The sequence below is a fragment of the Impatiens glandulifera genome, chromosome 5 (assembly GCF_907164915.1).
Source record: "Impatiens glandulifera chromosome 5, dImpGla2.1, whole genome shotgun sequence".
NCBI classification, from domain to species: domain Eukaryota; kingdom Viridiplantae; phylum Streptophyta; class Magnoliopsida; order Ericales; family Balsaminaceae; genus Impatiens; species Impatiens glandulifera.
In genome coordinates, this window is record NC_061866.1 from 53440656 (window position 1) to 53461439 (window position 20784).

General features: G+C 32.6%; 3 protein-coding genes and 1 non-coding gene across 4 annotated transcripts; 1 reads left to right on the forward strand and 3 right to left on the reverse strand.

Moving 5' to 3' along the window:
- Positions 1 to 1833: 1833 nt before the first annotated feature.
- On the reverse strand, positions 1834 to 3480 carry LOC124938604 (1-aminocyclopropane-1-carboxylate oxidase-like). The gene is made up of 4 exons (XM_047479076.1): positions 3310 to 3480; positions 2989 to 3224; positions 2484 to 2820; positions 1834 to 2398 (listed from the first exon to the last, which is right to left on the reverse strand). The coding sequence occupies exons 1-4, from the start codon at positions 3412 to 3414 to the stop codon at positions 2078 to 2080; spliced, it is 999 nt and encodes a 332-aa protein (XP_047335032.1). The 5' UTR covers positions 3415 to 3480; the 3' UTR covers positions 1834 to 2077.
- A 5890-nt stretch (positions 3481 to 9370) lies between these two features.
- LOC124939995 lies at positions 9371 to 14217 on the reverse strand. The gene is made up of 12 exons (XM_047480470.1): positions 13900 to 14217; positions 13202 to 13827; positions 12802 to 12962; positions 12273 to 12333; positions 11763 to 11828; positions 11562 to 11647; positions 10932 to 10995; positions 10364 to 10576; positions 10196 to 10261; positions 9983 to 10062; positions 9756 to 9895; positions 9371 to 9669 (listed from the first exon to the last, which is right to left on the reverse strand). The coding sequence occupies exons 1-11, from the start codon at positions 14039 to 14041 to the stop codon at positions 9775 to 9777; spliced, it is 1686 nt and encodes a 561-aa protein (XP_047336426.1). The 5' UTR covers positions 14042 to 14217; the 3' UTR covers positions 9371 to 9669; positions 9756 to 9774.
- A 1219-nt stretch (positions 14218 to 15436) lies between these two features.
- On the forward strand, positions 15437 to 18935 carry LOC124937654. Its single transcript, XM_047477954.1, has 2 exons — positions 15437 to 17362; positions 18478 to 18935. Exon 1 carries the CDS (start codon positions 15603 to 15605, stop codon positions 17316 to 17318), a length of 1716 nt encoding a protein of 571 aa, XP_047333910.1. The 5' UTR covers positions 15437 to 15602; the 3' UTR covers positions 17319 to 17362; positions 18478 to 18935.
- Positions 18936 to 20331: 1396 nt separating this feature from the next.
- On the reverse strand, positions 20332 to 20412 carry TRNAL-CAG. Its single transcript has one exon. It is a non-coding gene; the product is annotated as a tRNA-Leu (tRNA).
- Between the last annotated feature and the right edge of the window lie 372 nt (positions 20413 to 20784).

Genomic DNA, 20784 nt, shown 5'->3' on the forward strand with positions numbered 1-20784 from the left:
AGATATAATTCACTTCATGAAGTGAAGATAAAAAGAAAGATAGAAAGGCAAAGTGGGGGTTGGCTGGCTGGCTTTGTCAAACCTTCTTTTTTGCCTCATTCTCATTCTCATTTTCATGTCATATATATATATATATATATATATATATATTATATATATGCATGCCACATTGTCTGGCTAGTTGATTCGTGACTTGGGTATCCAATATTTCTCTCAAAGTAGCTTTATTTTCATTTTATTATTGCATCTTTCATCTTTTCCCCCTTTAGTGCTGTTTAGCCTGAAAATAATAATTCAGTTGTCCCCTATCCTTGTCCACTTCATTTTTACTTTTTAAGCCTTTAATTTCTGATCAAAACTCTTTCTTCTAGCCTTTTTTTCTTTATCCGTCGTATGTGTGTACCAATTTCCGACACGATTTCATGTAATGCTGGTTGCGTTCAATAGGGGGTTCGATTCAATTGGGACCATTTTGGCACTAGTCATGGGATTTATCGATATCGAAACTGTTAGTTGGCAGCAGCTAGCTAGATATATAGTAGTGTTGGGCTATATGTATGTATATGAAGAAGTCTTATTTATAAGTTTTTGTAGGATTGACATAAAATAAGTATGCATGCTTGTAATTTTTTAATTATATATATGGACCCGACAATTTTGGAATAAAATGGTTACTTATAAAGTCATAAGATTCTTGGGGGTCTTAAATAGTGTGACTGACTGTGACTTGCAAGTGAGAAGGAAATTTTAGAAATGTGGTCCTTTTATTTTCAACTTTTTATTTATATATATATAAATTTTGGAAAAATTATTGACCATACACATGAGAAGATAAGTTTTGCTTGTTCTGTACAATCTCTAGGATGCAATGAATGGGAATAGGATGAAGAGTACCCTACCTTATTTAAAATGAAAATAAAGTTAGAAATTTCATGCAATTTCTCATGAGGAATTATTTATTGCAATAAAAATACATTGATTTCCTCTAGATAAATTGTTCACTCTTATTTACCTAAAGAATTCTATTGAATTGAGGAGTTATTTGTTCATAAGCTATTGATCAAGATTGTTGCGACAACAATGGAGTTTTCAAACCCGAGTTAATTTCCGAACCCAAGTTCATCTATCGATATAAATTATTAGGATGGAGAAATGTGTTTAGGCATGGGATGAGTCAAACAAAACAAATGATAAAAAATAAATTCTAAATCAGAAACGGAAAAAAAAAAAAAAAAAAAAGAAGAAGAAGGTAAGTGATTGAAGTTCACTAATAAAAATACATCTTCTCATAATCAGGCACACTTTTCATAAAGTGTATAATTTACATATAAAGTCACACTTTAACTAATTAGGCAGAAAACTTTACCTTAAATCGTGTCAATTTTAAACCGTTATTTAACATTACATGATTATTAATATTCAACTCAAACTAAATAAAAAAAGTTGACTTAAATAAATAAATCATAAATAACTTAAATAGATAATACATACAAATAAATGGAAAATAAAATTATCCAAAAACAAGTTTATCCCTCGGAACTCCAAACTCTTCAAAATTTCTAACTATTGACTTAATTTATTTTGTGAGTTATTATTTATTCCTTCAAAAAAAAAGAAGGAAATTCCGGCTTTAAAACAAAGTAATTAATCTTATTAATAATTCTGAATTTCTCCATAAGTAATACAAAAATATCCTAGCAAGTGGTCACCATTAAGATCCAACCATTGCATTCATCTCCTAATTTAGGCAAATCTCCAATAAAACATTAATAAAGTGTATTTATTTTATTTTAAAAGTTGTGAGATATTTATGTATGGAGGGGGTAGAGAATAAACTAATAATTATTTCAATAAATATTGAGAATCTGACATTACATAGTAGCAGTGACACACACAAACACTCAAGTAATAATTAAAACTGATGACTTCTACCAAAGCAACCCTTGAGATTTTGTCTTTCTACTTATAATAGACTGTTTTTTTATTATATATAAAAAAACAACTTAAAATAACACACATTTATATAATAATAATAATAATAATAATAGACCTTAATTAATTATTAATCTCGGATCAATCAAGCTGTGGCAATTGGAGTTGGAGCAATATTATTGTTGACATTATTGGTATTATTAGCTGCCTCCTGATGGATGATAGTTTTCATAGCTTCAAACCTGGGCTCCTTGGCCTGAAACTTTAATGATGCATAGAGTTTCATATAATCATCGAATACAAACTCGGGGTACACATCCTCGGCCTCCCTCTCGACCAACGTAGGCGCAGGAGAGATCACGGCATCGTTTCCCGGGTTGTAAAAGGAAGCAATCGACATCCTCGTCCCCTCTGTTTGAGCCACCACTCTATGAACCACACTCTTGTACTTTCCGTTTGTTATCACCTTAATTTAGTTAATTAATTATTATTATTATTAGCTTATAGTGTAATCTAAATCTTTATTTTATTTTTATTCTTAATTAAGTTACCTCTAGTTGGTCACCGAGATTGACCACGATGGAGTGGCGCATTGGGGGGACGTCGATCCAATGTTTATCGTCCTTGAGGAGTTGAAGGCCGCTGACTTTGTCATCTTGGAAGAGCAAAATGATACCACCGGCATCGGTATGGGCACGGAGACCCTTGAACATCTCCGGTTTAGGGCATGGTGGATAGTTAGCCACTTTAGTCCCAAAGTTTGGACCTTTAGAGCCAGAGAAGGCTCTTTTCAAGTACCCCTTTTCCAGCCCCAAGTTCTCACAGAACAAGTCCAAGAGATTTTCCGCTTCAACCTCCAATCTTTCAGCAAATTCCTTCATCACTTTCCTAATTAATTAAACAAAACAAATTATTATTATTATTATATGAAACATGCATGTGGATGTGATGGGAGGAATTAACGGGTAATTATAATCATATATATGATAATAACATGACCTTGCAGCCACTTGTAGCTAAAATATTATTATTATTATTATTTTGTGAATGAATTACCTGTATTCATCTTCGAGATCTGGGATCTCGAAGATGTTCGAGTTAGGGAGATGGCGGATGAAGAAGGTGGTTTCCCAGTCCATATCGGTGACCTCTGTTTGGAGTTGATCATGATGATGAAGGGCTTTGGCTGCCGTTAGCTCTTTGAATCTACTCTCCATGCTTTGCTTGTAATGCTCTTTGTTCAACTTCTCCACCTTGTCCATAAGTTCAATTGGAATCGAATGATGCACCAGCTGCAACCAACCATGGATCATCATCGATCTTATACATATAATCTTCTATATAGCTAGCAAGAAATTAATAATAAGTATTACGTACCTCAAAGAATCCCCAGTTCTCGCAGGCATCTTTGATCAATGCCATGGTAGCTTCTCTATCTTCACCTTTGAGCTTCTCCATGTCCACAACTGGGAAATTCTCCATCTTTTTTGTTTGTTAATTAATTTAGTGAATTGTGTTTTCTTTTCTGAGTGGTTCGATCTAGAAGTGGGAGTCAGGAAGGGGTATTTATAATTAAGAGAAAGCTCATCGATCAACTTCAACAGTACTCCATAAAAGAAAAGGTATAGGTAAATTAAAATTGCACGTACCATGGTGAGTGGAGAATAATTTTAAAAAAATTATTTGAAAAATGTAACTAATAATAAATTAAAAATGAGTTTAAAAGTAGATAATAATTTGGTTCAGATAGAATTTTATTTAAGTAATTAAATTTGGAAGGTGGAGCCCAGGGGTGCACGTTTGGTCCAAGTCAAGGGAGGCTTAAGTTGTTCAAAACTTTTATTTCTATTAGGCTAGGTATAGGGTTCCATGGTCAGGATTGATCGATCGATCGAAACTGGTCCCCTCCTTTGGATCTTGTTTTTTTTATTTCATTCTCTTTTGACCATGGCTGCTGCCTCTCTTCTAATCTCATCCCTATCAATCATCTCATTCATTTTTATCTATTCATTCATTATTTTTATATATAATATCCTTATACTGATGAGTTTTGTCTTGGTTTTATTATTTTTATTATTGAGATGATGATAATGATAATAAGAAAAGGTTAAAGAGGAGGGATATTGTGGATGAAAGTGAGAGAAGATGGCCATCACATAGTTGAGAATGACTCTAAATAAATATTAAGGTTTTATTCATTAAAAAAAAAAATATTTGTGATTTTAAGGGGTGATGTTGTAACGCTCAAATTTCAAATACATGTGGGGAAATGAATTACAAATATCTATGAAGAAATCATTGAACACCACAACTCAAAAATAAACATAAAAATATATATAATTTATTAGTCTTATTTTTATAAGGAATTTATAATATTAAATGATAAAAAAATTAAATAAATAATATTTTAGTATGAGGTGGAAAATTGGGGAGGAAATTAGAACGGGAAGAGAATAAAAAGAAAAGTTTTATTATCTTTTAATCCAATCAGATTGCGTGTCATGTCATTCTCGCCCATTTTCTTTTTCAAATTTCTTTCTCAATCATTTCTTTTTTAATATTTTGTTAATGAATTGAAGTTATTTTGATGCTACCTATACAGGAAATGCTTGTATTCCACTTATAAAAACTGACATATATACAAAAGTGAAACATCACCCTTATTGTTATTTTTTTTTTTACAGGTGGGCGGTGCCCAGTATCAGTATCAGTATCATCGAACCCTGAATTAAATTATGTAATTGATTAGAGAAAGAGGGTAAATTTGACAGAATGACCTTAAAGATGGCTTTATTTGACCCGCGCATAAAATTAAATGCGTTGGTGACACATTTTATTTTTTGGACGAAAATGCCCCCGTTGCGAGACGCAACTTGATGCATTGTGAAAGTCTACAATCGCAAGACGCAACCCGGCATTCGCGAGACAGAAAAAAAAATTGTCTCGCGAATGCCGGTTGCGTCTCGCGAATGTCTGTTGTGTCTTGAGAATGTCAGTTGCGTCTCGCGATTGTGGAATTTTCATAGGGCATTTGTGGACTTTTCACATGGCATCCGGTTGCGTCTCGCAACGGGGGTATTTTCGTCCAAAAAATAAAAGGTATCACTAGCGCATTAAAATTTATGCGTTGGTGATAAAAAGTCAAATAAGGCCATCTTTAGAGTCATTCTGTCAAATTTCCCGAAACAACTACCAAAACAAATTAACATTTTGGGCTACATTGTTTTAAGCGAGAAATTTGACGAAATGGCCTTATTTGATTTTTTTACCAGCGCATAATATTAAATGCGCTGGTGACACTTTTATATTTTTTGACGAAATTGTCCCTATCGCGCGACGCAACCGGCATTCGCGAGACGTCACCGACAATCGCAAGACGCAGTTTTTTTTGTTTTTTTGAAAATTTTACAATAAAAAAATGTTGCGTCTCGTGATATAAACTTTTCGCAACGGGAGTATTTTCGTCCAAAAATTAAAAAAAAAATGTCACCAGTGCATTTAATTTTATGCGGGTAAAAAAATCAAAAAGAACATCTTTAGGGTCATTAAGTCGAATTTCCCGAGAAAGAGTGAAATTAATATTTTATCATATTGTTTAGAATTTTTTACTTAATTTTTTTTTTTAATTTTTTCTTTCACATCACTAATATTATCTATCAAATAACTATTTCATCTACTAAAATATTTTTACTTAATATTTAAACGACTGTCCATTTTATAATATCAATATATTGATCATTTAAAAAATACTTTCTTTGTAGTTAAATTTAAATTTAAGTACAAAATAATATTTAGTAATTAAACTAATTAAAAATAATTTTATTTTTATCAAACAGTTTTTTTTGTTATTTTACAAAATCTCTACAAACCTTGTGATAATGCAATATCAAACGAGCTCACCTTCCTTTTTTTATTAATTTTTTTTTTATGTAATGTTTTAGTTCGTTATGTTTAAATTTATTCGGATTTTATTATATTTCATGAACCATTAAAAAATGTATATAGAACACTTTGTTTATTGAGAGAGTTGTTTGATAATTTTTTCTATTCTTGTTATTGTGCTATTTAGATTTAAGATTTGCAAAGAATATTTGTTTTATACTTACTAATAAGATATTAGGTACACTATGATTCAGTATTAAAACATTGTTTTTTTTAAAAAAAAAGGAAAAAAAAAAGAGAAAAAGGAGACAGAGAGGAAGTTGCTCAGCTGTTGCGTTCTTTGAAAATGACTTATGTGCATACAATACATCTTGACATGTTCAAATTTAGTTTTTTGGACCCCAATAATTAATAATAATAAAATATATATAATTATTCAAATTAACATGCAGCCCCTGATTAATTATTTCAGTGTCAACAATACAAAGTTAGTTATATGTATCTAACTAATAATATTAACTATAATATTGAATATACATATAAATCTTTGTCACAACAAGTAATCAGTATATACTAGCTACTCAAGTCTTATCAAATAAATTTATTTAAAAAGTTGTTTGTTCTTAGAGATATCATGGTCCAATTGAATTATACAACTACCCCACACAAGCGTCAATCAACATTTATTTATAAAATGGGACAATAAACAGTTGGCCTTCCTCCCATGACTAGTATATATAATATTAATTATTATCATTATCTCTTATTTATATGTACAAGTAGTGAAATTTAAAGTAATTATGTTATATATTTTTTTATGTACCGGATAAAATGTGGGTATTTGTAGATGTATATATCCGACAAAAACAAAGGCGTTTTCAAATATATATCGAATATTAGTGTCCATAACTAAAGTTATGCTCCTTTTGCAAAAGAATACTTTATTATATTGTCATAATCAATTGTTTTATTTTTTTAAGAGAAAATCAAGTTCATTGCATGTAGCTCTTCACATTTATTTTCGATCTTAATTTGGACATGAGGATAATATTGACAAGCAATCTTCGGATAATTCATTAATAAAAAGGAACGGCTATTTTTAGATAATAAATATTCATTTTTTTGCATGTCTTTGTATTATACTTCTTTTTTCTCTTTTTTTTCATTTTTTTGGGTCTCACCCATGTTACTTTGTCTCGCCCATTATTTTGAAGATTCCTTTTACCTTGTACTATATTATATGATATGTTATAAGTTATTTTATTTAGTCATGTTGAGACACAAATATACTTTATAATCTAAGGGTTCAATTAAAATATATAAATATTTTATCAAAAACAACAATTATTCTGTCTACTTGACTTAGAGAAAATAAAAGGGTGAAATTCAAATCAATTAGGTATATCTTATTTAGGCCAAAATTTAAATTAAATAATAATTAATAATAATTTATCCCTACCTTAAACATTATTTTGTAGATCTCATATGGGCTCAGATTCCAAAAGTATCATCATCCACGACATGGCATGGGCTGGGGATAACAACAAAAGTTTATAATTAATTAATTAATTAATTTTGAAAAGAAAAAAAAAATCCCTAGAAAATTAAGAAAAATAGGACCAGAAATTATTTAAAGTAACTAAGCATCTAGCTAGCTAGCTAGCTTTCAATGTGCTGGGATCACCACTTAAGTGAAGTGGTCACAATTTGATCAAGATAGAATAATTCTCACTTCATGATTTGTGATAAGGATCACTCTTTTCTCTTCTTCTAAATAATATTAATAAAAAATAATAAAATCAATGTCAAACATACATAGTATAGAATGGGGACCAAAAAAATACTTAGATCTTAGATTAGATCAATGCCACAAACTCATAAAACCACAATTTATAAAGTAAGATTGTGCAAAAAGTAATTACATAAGTATTAAAGACAAGAAAGTCACCATCTAAAAAGATTATTAAGTTAAAGAATTTAGACAAACGTTAATTATGTGGTATAGATCGAATTTATTCATATAATCACTATTAAAATAAAAGAAATATAAGTTTTTGATTTGTGTCATTGTTATGTATAATTTATTTAACTTATAATGATAATCATTATCATAATTTAGTTTTATAGAATTGATTTTTTTGATAAGCATAAACAAGTTCTCTATATTAGAGATTAATGAAAAAAAATGTCATATTTTGTTTAAAAGAATATTAAATTAGAACAATAAATGAAATTCTAGAAAGGATTCATTTTCATTTGATTCTCTTATTTTGTTAAAAAGTAATAAATAATTAGACTCAATTTTTTGTTACAAATATTGAGATTTATTAGAAGAAAAAATTCAACATGAATAGATTTGTTTTGGGCAGTTATAACCTATTTTTTCTCTTTCTTTTTCTTAGTTTTAATCAATATATAGTAATAACTCATTTAAATAGTTAATTACATTTAAAATGAAATACTAAAAGATAAATTTCAGACTCAGCTTTTTGAGGTCTTATTCATTGGTGGGGATAGGCTTGTAGTACTGAATTCAATGAATGTTTCTTGGACCACTAAACCAATGCCAAAAATAAAATATAATTCATAACTAAATAACATTATTATTGGCCTAATTTATTTTCATAACTAAAATACCTTAAGTTTTTCCCCTGTAGTTTTGAAAATAGCTCAACTTTACCCTTAAACTATTTAGAGAACAAATTTGTCCATAATTTCTTTTTAATTCGTACTAAACTAGTCCCGAATATCATACGCCAGTTCTTATCGTCGTTAAATTTAAAACGCCACCATAAAAAAACAAATATGTGTTATTTCATCTCAATTAGTATGTGTGTAATGCTAATATAAAGGAAATAAATATGTATAATTAGAAATTTAGAATATGGCAGACAATAAAAGACAAAGTAGCAAAGATAAATAAATAAAGACATAAACAGTGAAGTAAGGCAAACTTTAAGGAGATTCTAGAGGCTTTATATTTGGTCATGGGTGGCTATCATGAAATTATATTATTGAGTTTCCCAAAATGGAAATCAGTAAAAGAGATGGGATAGCCATGTGATATGTTTCTCATATTTTACAAATTGAGATTATTTTATTCAATCTTAAAACAATAAGCTCAATCTTTCTTATCTTCAATGAGACTGATATAATTATAATATAATGATGATTTTCTTTGTCAATAACCGCTAGGAATTGCCTCTCTTATAGTAGTTAATCTAAATTTGAATTTAAGAAGAATAAAGTATCCTCAATAATAATAATGTTTTGTATTTGGGTCAATTAAAGTGTCTATAACGTTGTACTTAAACAAAGAGTAGTTAGTAGTCAATTGGATAATCTATTCATTAACAAGGGAGGTTGAATTGGCCTCTGACTTATTTGTTTCTAAGATTGAATGATTTCAGTCAAGTAAAGTGTCTATATCATTTTTTTTATCGAAAAAAATGTGCTTATTTCATTTTCTCAACAAAAATAAATGTGTCTATATCAAACAGTGTTACTTTTGTCCATGCACTAAATTTGAATTTAATAGTAATGTATCTATTTCGAATTCAAGACCAAAATCAAGCATAGCATAACTTTTAATTTCTCAATCAAAGTTTCTTAATACATTAGACATTGTTACATTCACCCTATCAATCAATTGTTACAAACTCATTGCAATAAAACTATCATGGATAGATAGTGGATTATTCGGAAAAAAATAATAATAATAATGATAGTTGATTGATAAAATATATCCACATAAACTTCTTTAATTGCTCTTCCAAAAACAAATAACTGAAGGCAATTTATTCCCCTCTTCTCAAAGAGATGTATCATTCCATGAATACAAAAACCAAAAGAAAACTGCAAATGAAACAAAATAGATACATTACAAACTCATTGGCTTTCAACAACTTATGCGATAAGAAGAAATTGAGAAGAAATCTTACTCGGTAAATATTTGAGGGATCAGCCTTTGTAGTATCCTATTTCTTTCATTAGGTGGCGATAGCTACGACACCGTATGAGTCGCTGCCACATATATCGGAATGAGTTTAATCTGCTCAATTGCAAACGCTCTTGAACAAACCTGCAGCAGCATATTATTTAATATTAGTAAACAATACAATCAGCAGCACAAACTTATGCATCTGGGTAGCACAAACATATCATATACCATCTTGCAAGACATCTCTGGATGCCTCTAGAAATTGGTCTAAGGAAGGAAGGATCCCTTTGCAGATACAGTATACCAACCTGCAATGAAACCCTCACTAAGAAAATACAATTCTAGATAAGATCGTGAAAATAGTATTTCTAGAACAATCCTCTAATTTCTAGCATATTTCATGATATTATAAGAGTACAACTATGTTCTAGATAAAGATACCTCTATTAGAGCAAGTGCAGCAGGATCCTCAAATATTTCAAGTGTGTCTTCTGCTAAATAATTGATCTGGAACATTGGAGTTTCAGGTGAACATTAGATGAGGGGATTTTTTTAATGGTATTATTCATGTGTTTATTTGTTTCAACAAAAGAGAGAAAGGAAGAGTACCCCAAATTCCGCATTAATAAAAGCATGAACAAATTCCAATAGCTGTAATTTTGCCCACTCTGAGCACTCGGTGGGGTTATCTACACGAGGAGGATGCCTCCAAGGAGCACCAAACCGCATTCTGTCCTTTGGAATTTTCCCACTCCGTGCATCATTAGCAAATTTCTCCAGGAGAGACAATGCTCTATCCATGGCCGGATTAACAACTGTTTCCTATAATGGCAAACAAAAATGAATGAGAACATATGAAAAAATTACAAATAATTTGAAGTCAGCAGAAATTTGAATTGATAATAAGAAGCTTCAAATGATAATAGTAAGCAATGGAGTGTCGGATCATATAAGCGTTAAGATTTTCAACAAGTGGATCCCTGCATCAATTTATGCATTAAATCCCTTCATTTGGAAAAAAAAATTGTTTTTGTATCCTTCACCAGATGAGAAACCATCAATAAATTTCTGAATATGTGTTCGACTAAGTTAAGTTTCCAAATGTGATGAAAAATCTGACAGAAAAAGTGTTTCTAAATGAAGCTTAGTGTGTAAATTAGATGTATAAGCAACTTACTTGCAGATGTGCTAAATAGACATCCACAATATCCTCAAATGTGCTACCTTCGCCATCCACGGTCCTATAAATTACAACAAACATGAACTGAGCATTCGTTATGAAGATTTGAATATTGCAGAATGAGACTTTTTTCACTAAAGAGAGATTTGTTCTTAAGAATCCTTATCCTGTGGCAAGAGGATTAGGCCAATACAATGATGAAAAAAAATCAATCAAGCACATTATGTAAATGGTATCTGAAATATAAAGGAGTGGAATGTATTACTGAAACAAGTGCCAGAATATGAAATTTATTTCTTTTTTATTCATCTACACACCTAAGGAGTTGTATATGCTCATCGATCTCAAAGTGAATTGCAGTTTATGAAGTTTGATTGAACTCATTGAAAGATTTGCAGTTTCAAAACTGTGCCTGGAAGAAAGTTTTTGATACAAGTCTGAAATTTAGTTTTGTGAGGATCTATTCCAGACATTGATTTAGTGCTATTGACAATCAAGCATTGAAGTCTCAAAAGATCTAGTTGTTTTATGGAGATTATTTAAAGAAGATCCAAAGCAATTCCTAATGGAATATGACAATGGAGGGTTATGCTCAAAGTAAATATAGATAAGCATGTAAATACTCACTTTTGGTAGTAGTTGCTTTGTTTAAGGGCGTAAATCTCAAATAAGTGACGAGGATTTGGTCCTAACACATCAAGAATGAGATTCAACTGCAGTTTTCAATAGCAAATAAGATTAGGTGCAAAGAAAAGGATGGAAGAATTTGTGAAAGGTAAACCCAACAAAAGGAAAATGTAGATGAGGAGGACAATAATAAAAGTTTACCTCAGACACACTAAAGTAATCAGCAACCATATGCAATTTAGCTTCTGCAGGACTCCACCCATAGGTCTATCAAACACCAAAATGAAACATATAAATTCATCTACAAGTCTTAGTCATCAAATAAAAATGTGTAAGAACTCCCAAGCAAGTACAGCAACTATGGTAATCTGTAAAACAAATACAGAAACTACATTTCAATCAGATATTATCTTTTAGGAACCACACTCTTATGCCTTGTTTGAGGAAGGGTTAGGCAGCCAGCCCAGTCGATGTCTGAATCCAAATAACCCCTTATCACATCATCTCAATCAAATCATCAACTAAAGTACCCATACTTTATTTTATTTAAAATATTAAATGTAAAGGATATTTTAGTCATTTAAGATAAATAACCCCAAATAATTCACTTTTTCATCGAACAATATTTCTTTTCAAATAACCGAGAATATTTCCAAATTACCCTACATCAAACAAGCTCTTAGTATAACAAAATAGCTTTGGTTACAATACCTCGCGAGAGATGAAAATCTGATCAAACCCAAAATCCTTGAAAGCTTGGTATGAATAATAGCTGCCACAAATCAGTAAGTTCAGATTTCAGAGGTTGCTCTGGAAAAGAAAAACTAGGAAACAAAAATATAGCATAAAAACAGAGAACTGTGCAAATGATAAAGGATAAAAGGCAACCACAACTATTGTTTCTTTTTATTTGTCAAGAACATCCTTCTCTTTTCCCAATTTAGTATTTGCAACACTTGAAGCATACACTAAGAAATAACCTTGGCTAAAAGTAAATACCAGAATAGTCTTTTGAAGTAAACAACCAGGGAAAATATCAGCTGTGAGTAAATAAATATTCATTGTAACTGGCCAAAAGGAAAGAACGTGTCTGCCAGCATTACAAAATGAAAAAGGAATCTGAATTACATAAAAACCTTGCGAGGCTCAATATTAAAACAACATTTGACAATGTAAAAGAGTGGAGAGTGTGGTTTTGTTTGATTGGTATACATATACTTAATAAGCATACAAGGCTTACCAATCAGATGTCACAAAAATAACTGGCAAACACTTCTCGTTGACTCCTAACCAAATTATTCTCCATATCAGGCTGTCATGATACAAAGATCCACGCACCATTGTATCATCCTTCCGAAGAGCATGTCTTAGTAGTTCAATATTGTTTATCACCAGCTTAGGCTGTAACATAAGGACTACCAAAAAATTACTTCAGGGACAACATATAGATTAAGAAAGAAGCTCTTCTCTTGTTGCTGTGAAATTGCGAAAGAAAGTTTCCACACAATAAATTGTCAAGCTAAGGCAATTCACATAATAAGAATATCATGTTGGTAGTTCAAAATGTTTTTTCAAGCAATTCAGCTGCAATAAGAACATTCCAAGAGAATTCTTCAAGTATGAGTGTTCTTGTGAATTACCTGAAAATGGCCAATCTCAGCAGCTGAAGATAACAAATCCAGAAGCAAAAAAGGCCAATCAGTTGCGGAGTTTGCTAGAGTGCGTGAAAATCCACCTGTACGATTCATTTGCTCGATAGCATTGACTCTCCAGCTTTCCTGAACCTTAACCACCTCCTTGGCCAGTTTTAGAGCCACCATAGCTTCCCTGAAATAAGAAGATTCTTCAACAGGTGCATTTTTCAATCCAAGAACATCATCAATCTCCTTGACATCTTGTTTGGCAGATAGTGCAAATAGCGCCCTGTTCCAAAGCACCGAAGTAGATGCCTTATCTGTCAGTGCCACATTCGAATTGGAGCCAGATTGGAGAATGCGCCTGAGGGAGGTATTCATACCGTTCCATTTGGAAAGGGTCTTGAAGATTTGCTGAGAGCTAATACTTCCAAGTTTAACACCCTTTTCAGCCATTGATTCGAGACAAGTTTCTAATTGTGTTCGAAGGGCAGGAAGAGATGGTGGCGGACAATTGGACCACGATGCCCAAGGAAAAGAATGTCCATAGTGTGGGTGGTGATCTTCAATTGATTGAGCGAAGTCAACGTAGCCTGTAACATGAGGGGCAGTGTTCCATTTCTCTAGCAGACCTGCAGGAATCAAGAAAGTACATTTATATTGATTTTTCTATAGAGAAGCGGGAGTGAGGAGAATCTACGTACGTTCGAGGATGAGGGTTGTCTTTCCGACGCCGCGAGGTCCGTGGAGAACGAGAGGATGAGGGACGCGGTGGTGCTGGGCATGGTTGTTAAGAACGGTCTCGAGAAGTGGCCTTGGAATTATCTTCCATGCTTTGTTCACCATTGAAGATTCCTCCTTCTTCTGCTGCTGCTGCTGCTGTTGATGGTGGTTGGTCGACTGGGAGTGGAAGGGCAGTTAGATTCGGCGGCAGTCGGAATCCATGCTTTCTTGGTCATGAACCGCCACGAAACGCTGACTGTAGACAGACCGACCTTCACTAGGTCTCAGGTTGGGCTTTACTAACAACCACCAAATTAGCAATTCTCTATTTGTTAATTTTTTGCATTCTTTATATTTTTTACTTATAATTCTTTAATATAAATTATGAAATTATATTTTTAACCTATGCAAATATTAAAATTTATATTAATAATATAACTTACTTTTTTTTTAATAATTTTATTAAAAAGAAGGTAAAATACATTCAAATGTTACAAAAATTAGAAAGGAACCAAAAATAAATCAACATAAAAAATTTAAATGTAAATAAGATCGAAATGTTTTATCCCATACAAATAAAAAATTCTGGATGGAATTGAACACTGGTAACATGAAACTTGTACCTATAAGTTTTTCCTTCAAAAACTCTTATATTTCTTTTATTAAAAATTGTCACTGCATGATAAAGAGAAATTGATTTATAGCTTATACAATATTATTATTAGAACTTCATTTGATTCAGAAGTCGGCGACATTTGTTAGTGTGTTCTATTGAAAATAAAGGAGGTTATACATTAGAGCTAGTGATTAATGAATTATTCCCTCTACAAACAATAAAAATTTATATTTTTTTCAATTTTATTATATGTCAAAAGACTCATTTAATATTTTTAAAACCAAATAAAAAAAATTGATTAAAATTTTGATTTCCATGCCTTTCTCAGAATCTGTGATTGAATCATTTGGAATAATGGATAATAAATATAACTTCTAATAACAATAATAATAATAAAAAAAAAAATATATATATATATATATATATATATATATATATATATATATATATAAATGATTCTCCTTAAAAACTCAAGAACTATTTGATTGGCACTCAAATAATTGATTAGACTTTAAGAACTCTGCTTATATTTTATGTTAGTATATTATTTATTAGATGATGATAAATTTAAGTTGAGCTATTAATTATAAGAACTTATTTTTTTAAATGATTTAAAATTCTTGTTCATATAAAATATGTAATACATTATTCAGTTTAGTTTTACTTTAATTTTTTCTTAATTGCCTCTCACATTCTCACTCACTCACTCTCACAAGAATTAATGACAATGGTCCAGCCCAACCCAATCTAAATCATAATTGAAAACAATTAGTTTGGGCCGAACTGGCCCTTGCAATGCGGTTATCACGTGGCCCATGAGAGTCAATAATAATAATAATAATAATAAAAGCATGAGTGACGGCCGTCGTTCTCACTGGTTCAGTTAGTTACGCGGTTCTCCAATTCCCTCCCTCCCTCCCTCCATCTTCTCTTTCTCTTTCTCTCTCTACCCTTTTTCACTTTAGCTTTCATACCAAGTAACAATTTCTCAACTATTATACATGTCAAGCCGACTCCTTTTCTCTATCTAATTCACCCATTTCCAAATCCCATTCAAACCCAGTTCTAATGGGGGAAGGGATTGCATTCCGACCAAAGCCCCAAATGCAGCCATCACCCGAAATCCTAGACCAGATCAATCGCCTCCTTTCTAATCTCCTCCACTCTTCTTCTTCAATCAAGTCTTTTACAGGCCGATGGCAGGTAATTCAATCCAAGATCGCCTGTCTCAAATCATGTGTTACTGAAATCTCCGATTCTCCTCACTGGTCTGAAAACCCTCTTCTCCAAACTCTCCTTCCCAACCTTCATTCCATCCTCATTCGCATTCAAACCCTCGCTGACCGCTGCTCCGACCCTACTTTCAATGGTGGCAAACTCCTCATGCAGAGCGACCTCGATATGGCCGCCGGTTGGCTTTCCAAGCAAATTCACGATCTTGATATCTTACTTAGATCCGGCGTGCTTCGTCAGTCAACTGCTATTGTTCTATCTCAACCAGGCCCTGGCTCGGATAAAGAGGATTTAGGGTTTTTCATACGAGACCTTTTCACAAGGTTGCAGATCGGAGGGATTGAGTTTAAGAAGAAGGCTTTGGAATCTCTACTTCAAATCCTAAATGAAGATGAGAAAGCGGCGAACTTGGTTTCGAAAGAAGGGAATATCAGTTGTTTGGTGCATCTTCTCGATCTGAATAATCATTCTTCTATTAGGGAACAGGCGGTAACGGTCGTGTCCATTCTCGCTTCCTCGGGTGAGCAGTCTAGAAAATCGGTTTTCGAAGAGGGAGGATTAGGGCCTTTGCTTAGAATCGTTGAGTCTGGTTCAATGCCGTTGAAGGAGAAAGCTGCCATGGCGGTTGAAGCAATCACTACCGACGTCGATAACGCTTGGGCGATTTCTGCATACGGGGGCGTGTCAGTTCTGATCGAAGCTTGTCGTACGGGATCATTGACGACGCAAGCATATGCAGTTGGGGCTATTAAGAATGTGTCCGCAGTTGAAGATATTAGATCTGCATTGGGGGAAGAAGGTGCTGTTCCTGTCCTGGTCCAGCTTCTAGTTTCTGGGTCTGTAGCAGCACAGGAAAAAGCGGCTAACTGTCTCGCCATTCTGGCGTCTTCAGGCGAACTTTTCCGCTCTATGATAATCCAGGAAAAGGGTTTGCAAAGGCTTCTGCAATTGCTTAAGGATTCTTCTAGTTCGGACACCTTACAGCATGTTTTGCGAGCAATTCTCTCACTTTCCTCGTCCGATTACATATCTCGAACTCTATCATCTTCTGCAACATTCATAATCCAAATCACCGAGCTCATCAAACACGGCAACATACTTCTCCAGCAAATTTCTGCTTCCCTGCTCTCGAAGCTGTCAATTAGCGACGGAAATAAGCGGGCCATAGCTGGATGTATGGGGACTCTGTTGAAGCTCATGGAATCATCTAAGCCAGACGGGTTGCAAGAAGTGGCAGCGCACGCTTTAGTGACTCTGCTGTCCGTTAAGTGTAATAGGAAAGATTTGGTTAGAGATGAGAAGAGTCTGATGCGATTGGTACAGATGCTCGATCCAAAGATTGATATGGTACCCAAGAAGTTTCCACTGCTGATAGTTTCAGCCATCATGGCGGGTGGGAGTCAGGGTTGCCGGAAGAGACTGGTTGCAGCCGGTGCTTATGGGCATTTGCAGAGGCTGTCGGAGATGGAAATTCCGGGAGCAAAGAAGGTCTTACAGAGACTTTCCGGTAACCGGCTCAAAAGCATCTTCAGCCGGAGTTGGAGGGAATAACATGAAAAGTCACTAACCCCGCCACAGGGAAGAAAAATAAAAAGGTAAAAATCACTATTTACTAACACACTTACCAAAATTCATTTGTTTTACACTATTTTATTGACGAATTTACCCTTGTGAAAATAAAAGTTAACCTGTTTAGATGAATATTGCTAGGGTTACATCATATAACAGAGGCCCCCCATGTTATATGTTGGTAAATACTTTATGCAGCAATTCCAACTTTATAATAATATGATTATATTTTGTATCATTTGGATAATGCACATGCGATGATTGATTTTACTTATTTTTCTCTGTAATACATGATATTTATTTTTGAGTGATCTGTATTTATTATAGATCCACACAGTTGGCTTTGTCTTCATACTGACTGACATAGGATTGGAATTAGCCTAACCACCAGAAATTGATCTCATCTTCATGTTATTGAGATCAGCCATCCACATGCCATTTCAGTTGTTTTCGTCAACTTGCTTACTGTGTGGGTCTCTCTTGGTTCCTAATTAGACAACCCTTTATTTAAGATCAATTAAGACTTGGCATTGCTAGTTAATTTCTTGTCTGCTCTAGGTTCCTGTTTACACCTAAAACCAAGATAAAAATCAAGAGTTTGACTTGTCGGCTTTTGCTAACTTAGAATAAGTCAAACCCAATTAGGTGTCTTAGTAGCAAAGGAAGAAAAACTAAACCCAATTTGCCTACATGAATTTCAATTCAACATTGGGCGGTTAATTCTTGCTTTTCATATTTATTTTATTGTCAACATAAACTTTTTATGTTCGGTTTGGTTGGTATATAGCTAGGTGTTGGGGTCTAAGGAGGGGAAAATTTAGAGGAGCTATTATTTTATTGTCAACAATGAGTCAAGCTTCAAACTTTATATTCTTATCTTTGCACCAGCTGGAATAAGTCTTGTAGTAAAACCTTAAATTACGGTTAATCAAGCTGATAGAGATCAAAGATGTGACATATTTGTATGTGCTAGAATTATATATTATCCTTTTGAAAGAATCATTGAGCCAAATGTTTATTGTTTGTTGCACCTCACCTACCAAGTGATTGTGATAGATCAAATCTTTCTTTCTTTCTTGTAATAATATAATGAGGTTTAAGGAGGAAAGGATTTAATTGATTTTATATATTATGAATGCAGATATCTGGATGAATTCGTTTGGACTCTTCTTCTAACCACTGGAAGTCATCAGAAAGCTACTTTCTCTGAAAGGCAAGCAACAACACAGATAAAACAACCATCCCATATACTTGTGTAATATAGGGGGGGAGGGATTCAATATAATTTTATATACACATGATTGATGAAAACCTAAAAAAAAATTGATAAAAAAAGGTTCCTGAATTAACAGCTACAATATGGTGGCTGAAGATGGATGCGTTGTTTTTGTGGAGTATCCTGTTTTTTAATTTTTTTATTTTATAACCTTTTTGAAGAGTGAGTGGTTTGTGAAGATGATGATAATGCAAGAGAGGCAGTACTAATATATGTTGTAATTACTGTCTGTTTATTTACAATATTTGTCTAAGTGTGATAATGTAAATTGAAGGAATCCTGAATATATATGAATAGCTAGATAGCTTGTGTTCTGTCCTGTATATATGAATCATGATCATGATCTATAACTATCTTTATTTACCCATGATTCATTCTGTTAGTTGTTGTAAATGTTTAAGGTTGTGGGAGTTGGGCATATCTAATCTAGGAAAAGTGTAAAAAAATAAAAATCCATTTCCTTTTCCTTTTTATTAGCTAGGTAGCAGTCAAGGTAGCAGTGCATGCGCCAAGACTATTGCTTTATTTACTTATCCTTGATCATGTTAAGCAGTCTCTTTCTCTCTTACAGTATAAGTGAGGCTAGAAGAGTTTTTGGGTGGTGGGTCTTGTTCTTGTGGGGAAAAAGAAAAGTGGTAGATAGATTAGGGTTGGCTTGTGAATTGTGATGGTGGGTGGTGGGTCCATTTGCTTTTCATCCATGATTATTGTGAGTGATGCTTCTTATAATTGGAAGAGCTCTGTATATATTATTCATCATGTATTGTGTGCTACAGCCTACACTAACACTTCTTTGATAGTTGAGAATCTTGAGATTGAATAGAAAAAAGTGTTTAGTAGAAGAGAATATGGAGAATCAATCCTGTTGTGTCTTTTGTTTTTAATTTAGTGAAGAAGAAGGGTACAAATTAATGGAATATTATTATTGGTATTTGATAGAACAAACACACAAACACACACACTATTATATTATTATAAAAGTTCATGTAATAACTGAGTGTCCATGTTATGAGTTGTCTTGTCCTTTCTCTAAAAAAGTGGAAGAAGAAGAAGAGGAATTGTCTGGCAGGATAAATCCAAATGGCATATTTGCAGGTTTTAATAATTCTACTAACAAAAGGGAAGAAAGGCTGGTGCTGTTTGTCTTCTATTTCCTGTGATATATCCCCCTTTAAAGTTATTTAACTGCATCTACAACCTGTAAAGCTTCCCTCTTTCTCTGTATAAAGATATAGGGTAGTATTAGCCATTAGGGTTTCCCCACTTCATCTTCCTTCTTTATTACACTACTTTCTCCAACTTCCTATATTAATGACTCATAAACTCATACTCTTCAAGAAAGTGTTTTAAATATTGGCCCAATATGTATGTAACTTATTTTAAAATGGGTATTTTTTTGTTTTTATCTAATAATGATGAGTTGAGATTATACAATAACACAATTGTATTATATGGGTTTTTCACTATAGTGTATTACTAAAATTGAACACTTATTCAATGTTTGATGCTTAATTGAGTTAATCATATAGTTATGTGAATGGTGGGGTATTTGACTTCTTAAGGATTAAAGTGTAGATTACTATAAATGGAGGTTAATTGTATGTTCATATTACTTCATTAAGGAGTTAATTCCCTTGCTAATCATAACACCATATAAAAAGTAAAATAACTCCAAACAATAACACTATAGTGTAAAAAGAAAAATAAAAAAAAATAATTTGTCAAGAATGGGATTTGAACCCATGCCCTTTCGGACCAGTACCTGAAACTGGCGCCTTAGACCAACTCGGCCATCTTGACTTGTTGAAAATATAATCAATATTATTTTATTTAAACATAATAATAGCGATATAAAGTGTTTTACAAAAGCTAAAAAGTGCGTGTAGACTCGAATATTAGTCTTTTAAAATTCTTATGCACTTTTATTAAAAGTTGATTTTTATTATTATATAATATATTTCCAATAAAAGTCAAACTAATTAACCTAATAAAGAGGCTCAAATATTCAGACTTTGGAGCTTCTCTTTTATATGGCTTTTTACACTTTAACCATATGAAAAAGAAACCCAATTATTGAATACTAGACTTGCACTAAATAATAAATATGTTTTGTTTAATCAATTTATTTTATGTTCAAACAGCCTAAATAATAATGTCAAATTTCCAAAACTT

What these genes read in the sequence shown, in the direction of transcription:
- LOC124939995 (XM_047480470.1), bottom strand. Translation starts at nt 14,041, where the DNA reads ATGGTGAACAAAGCATGGAAGATAATTCCAAGGCCACTTCTCGAGACC. An exon ending in CTGAGATTGGCCATTTTCAG is followed by an intron (nt 12,963 to 13,201) that starts GTAATTCACAAG and finishes CTTATGTTACAG; the next exon opens with CCTAAGCTGGTGATAAACAA. An exon ending in ATTTTTGTGACATCTGATTG is followed by an intron (nt 12,334 to 12,801) that starts GTAAGCCTTGTA and finishes GATTTGTGGCAG; the next exon opens with CTATTATTCATACCAAGCTT.
- LOC124937654 (XM_047477954.1), top strand. Translation starts at nt 15,603, where the DNA reads ATGGGGGAAGGGATTGCATTCCGACCAAAGCCCCAAATGCAGCCATCA.
- LOC124938604 (XM_047479076.1), bottom strand. Translation starts at nt 3,414, where the DNA reads ATGGAGAATTTCCCAGTTGTGGACATGGAGAAGCTCAAAGGTGAAGAT. An exon ending in GATCTCGAAGATGAATACAG is followed by an intron (nt 2,821 to 2,988) that starts GTAATTCATTCA and finishes TTAATTAATTAG; the next exon opens with GAAAGTGATGAAGGAATTTG. An exon ending in ATCTCGGTGACCAACTAGAG is followed by an intron (nt 2,399 to 2,483) that starts GTAACTTAATTA and finishes AACTAAATTAAG; the next exon opens with GTGATAACAAACGGAAAGTA.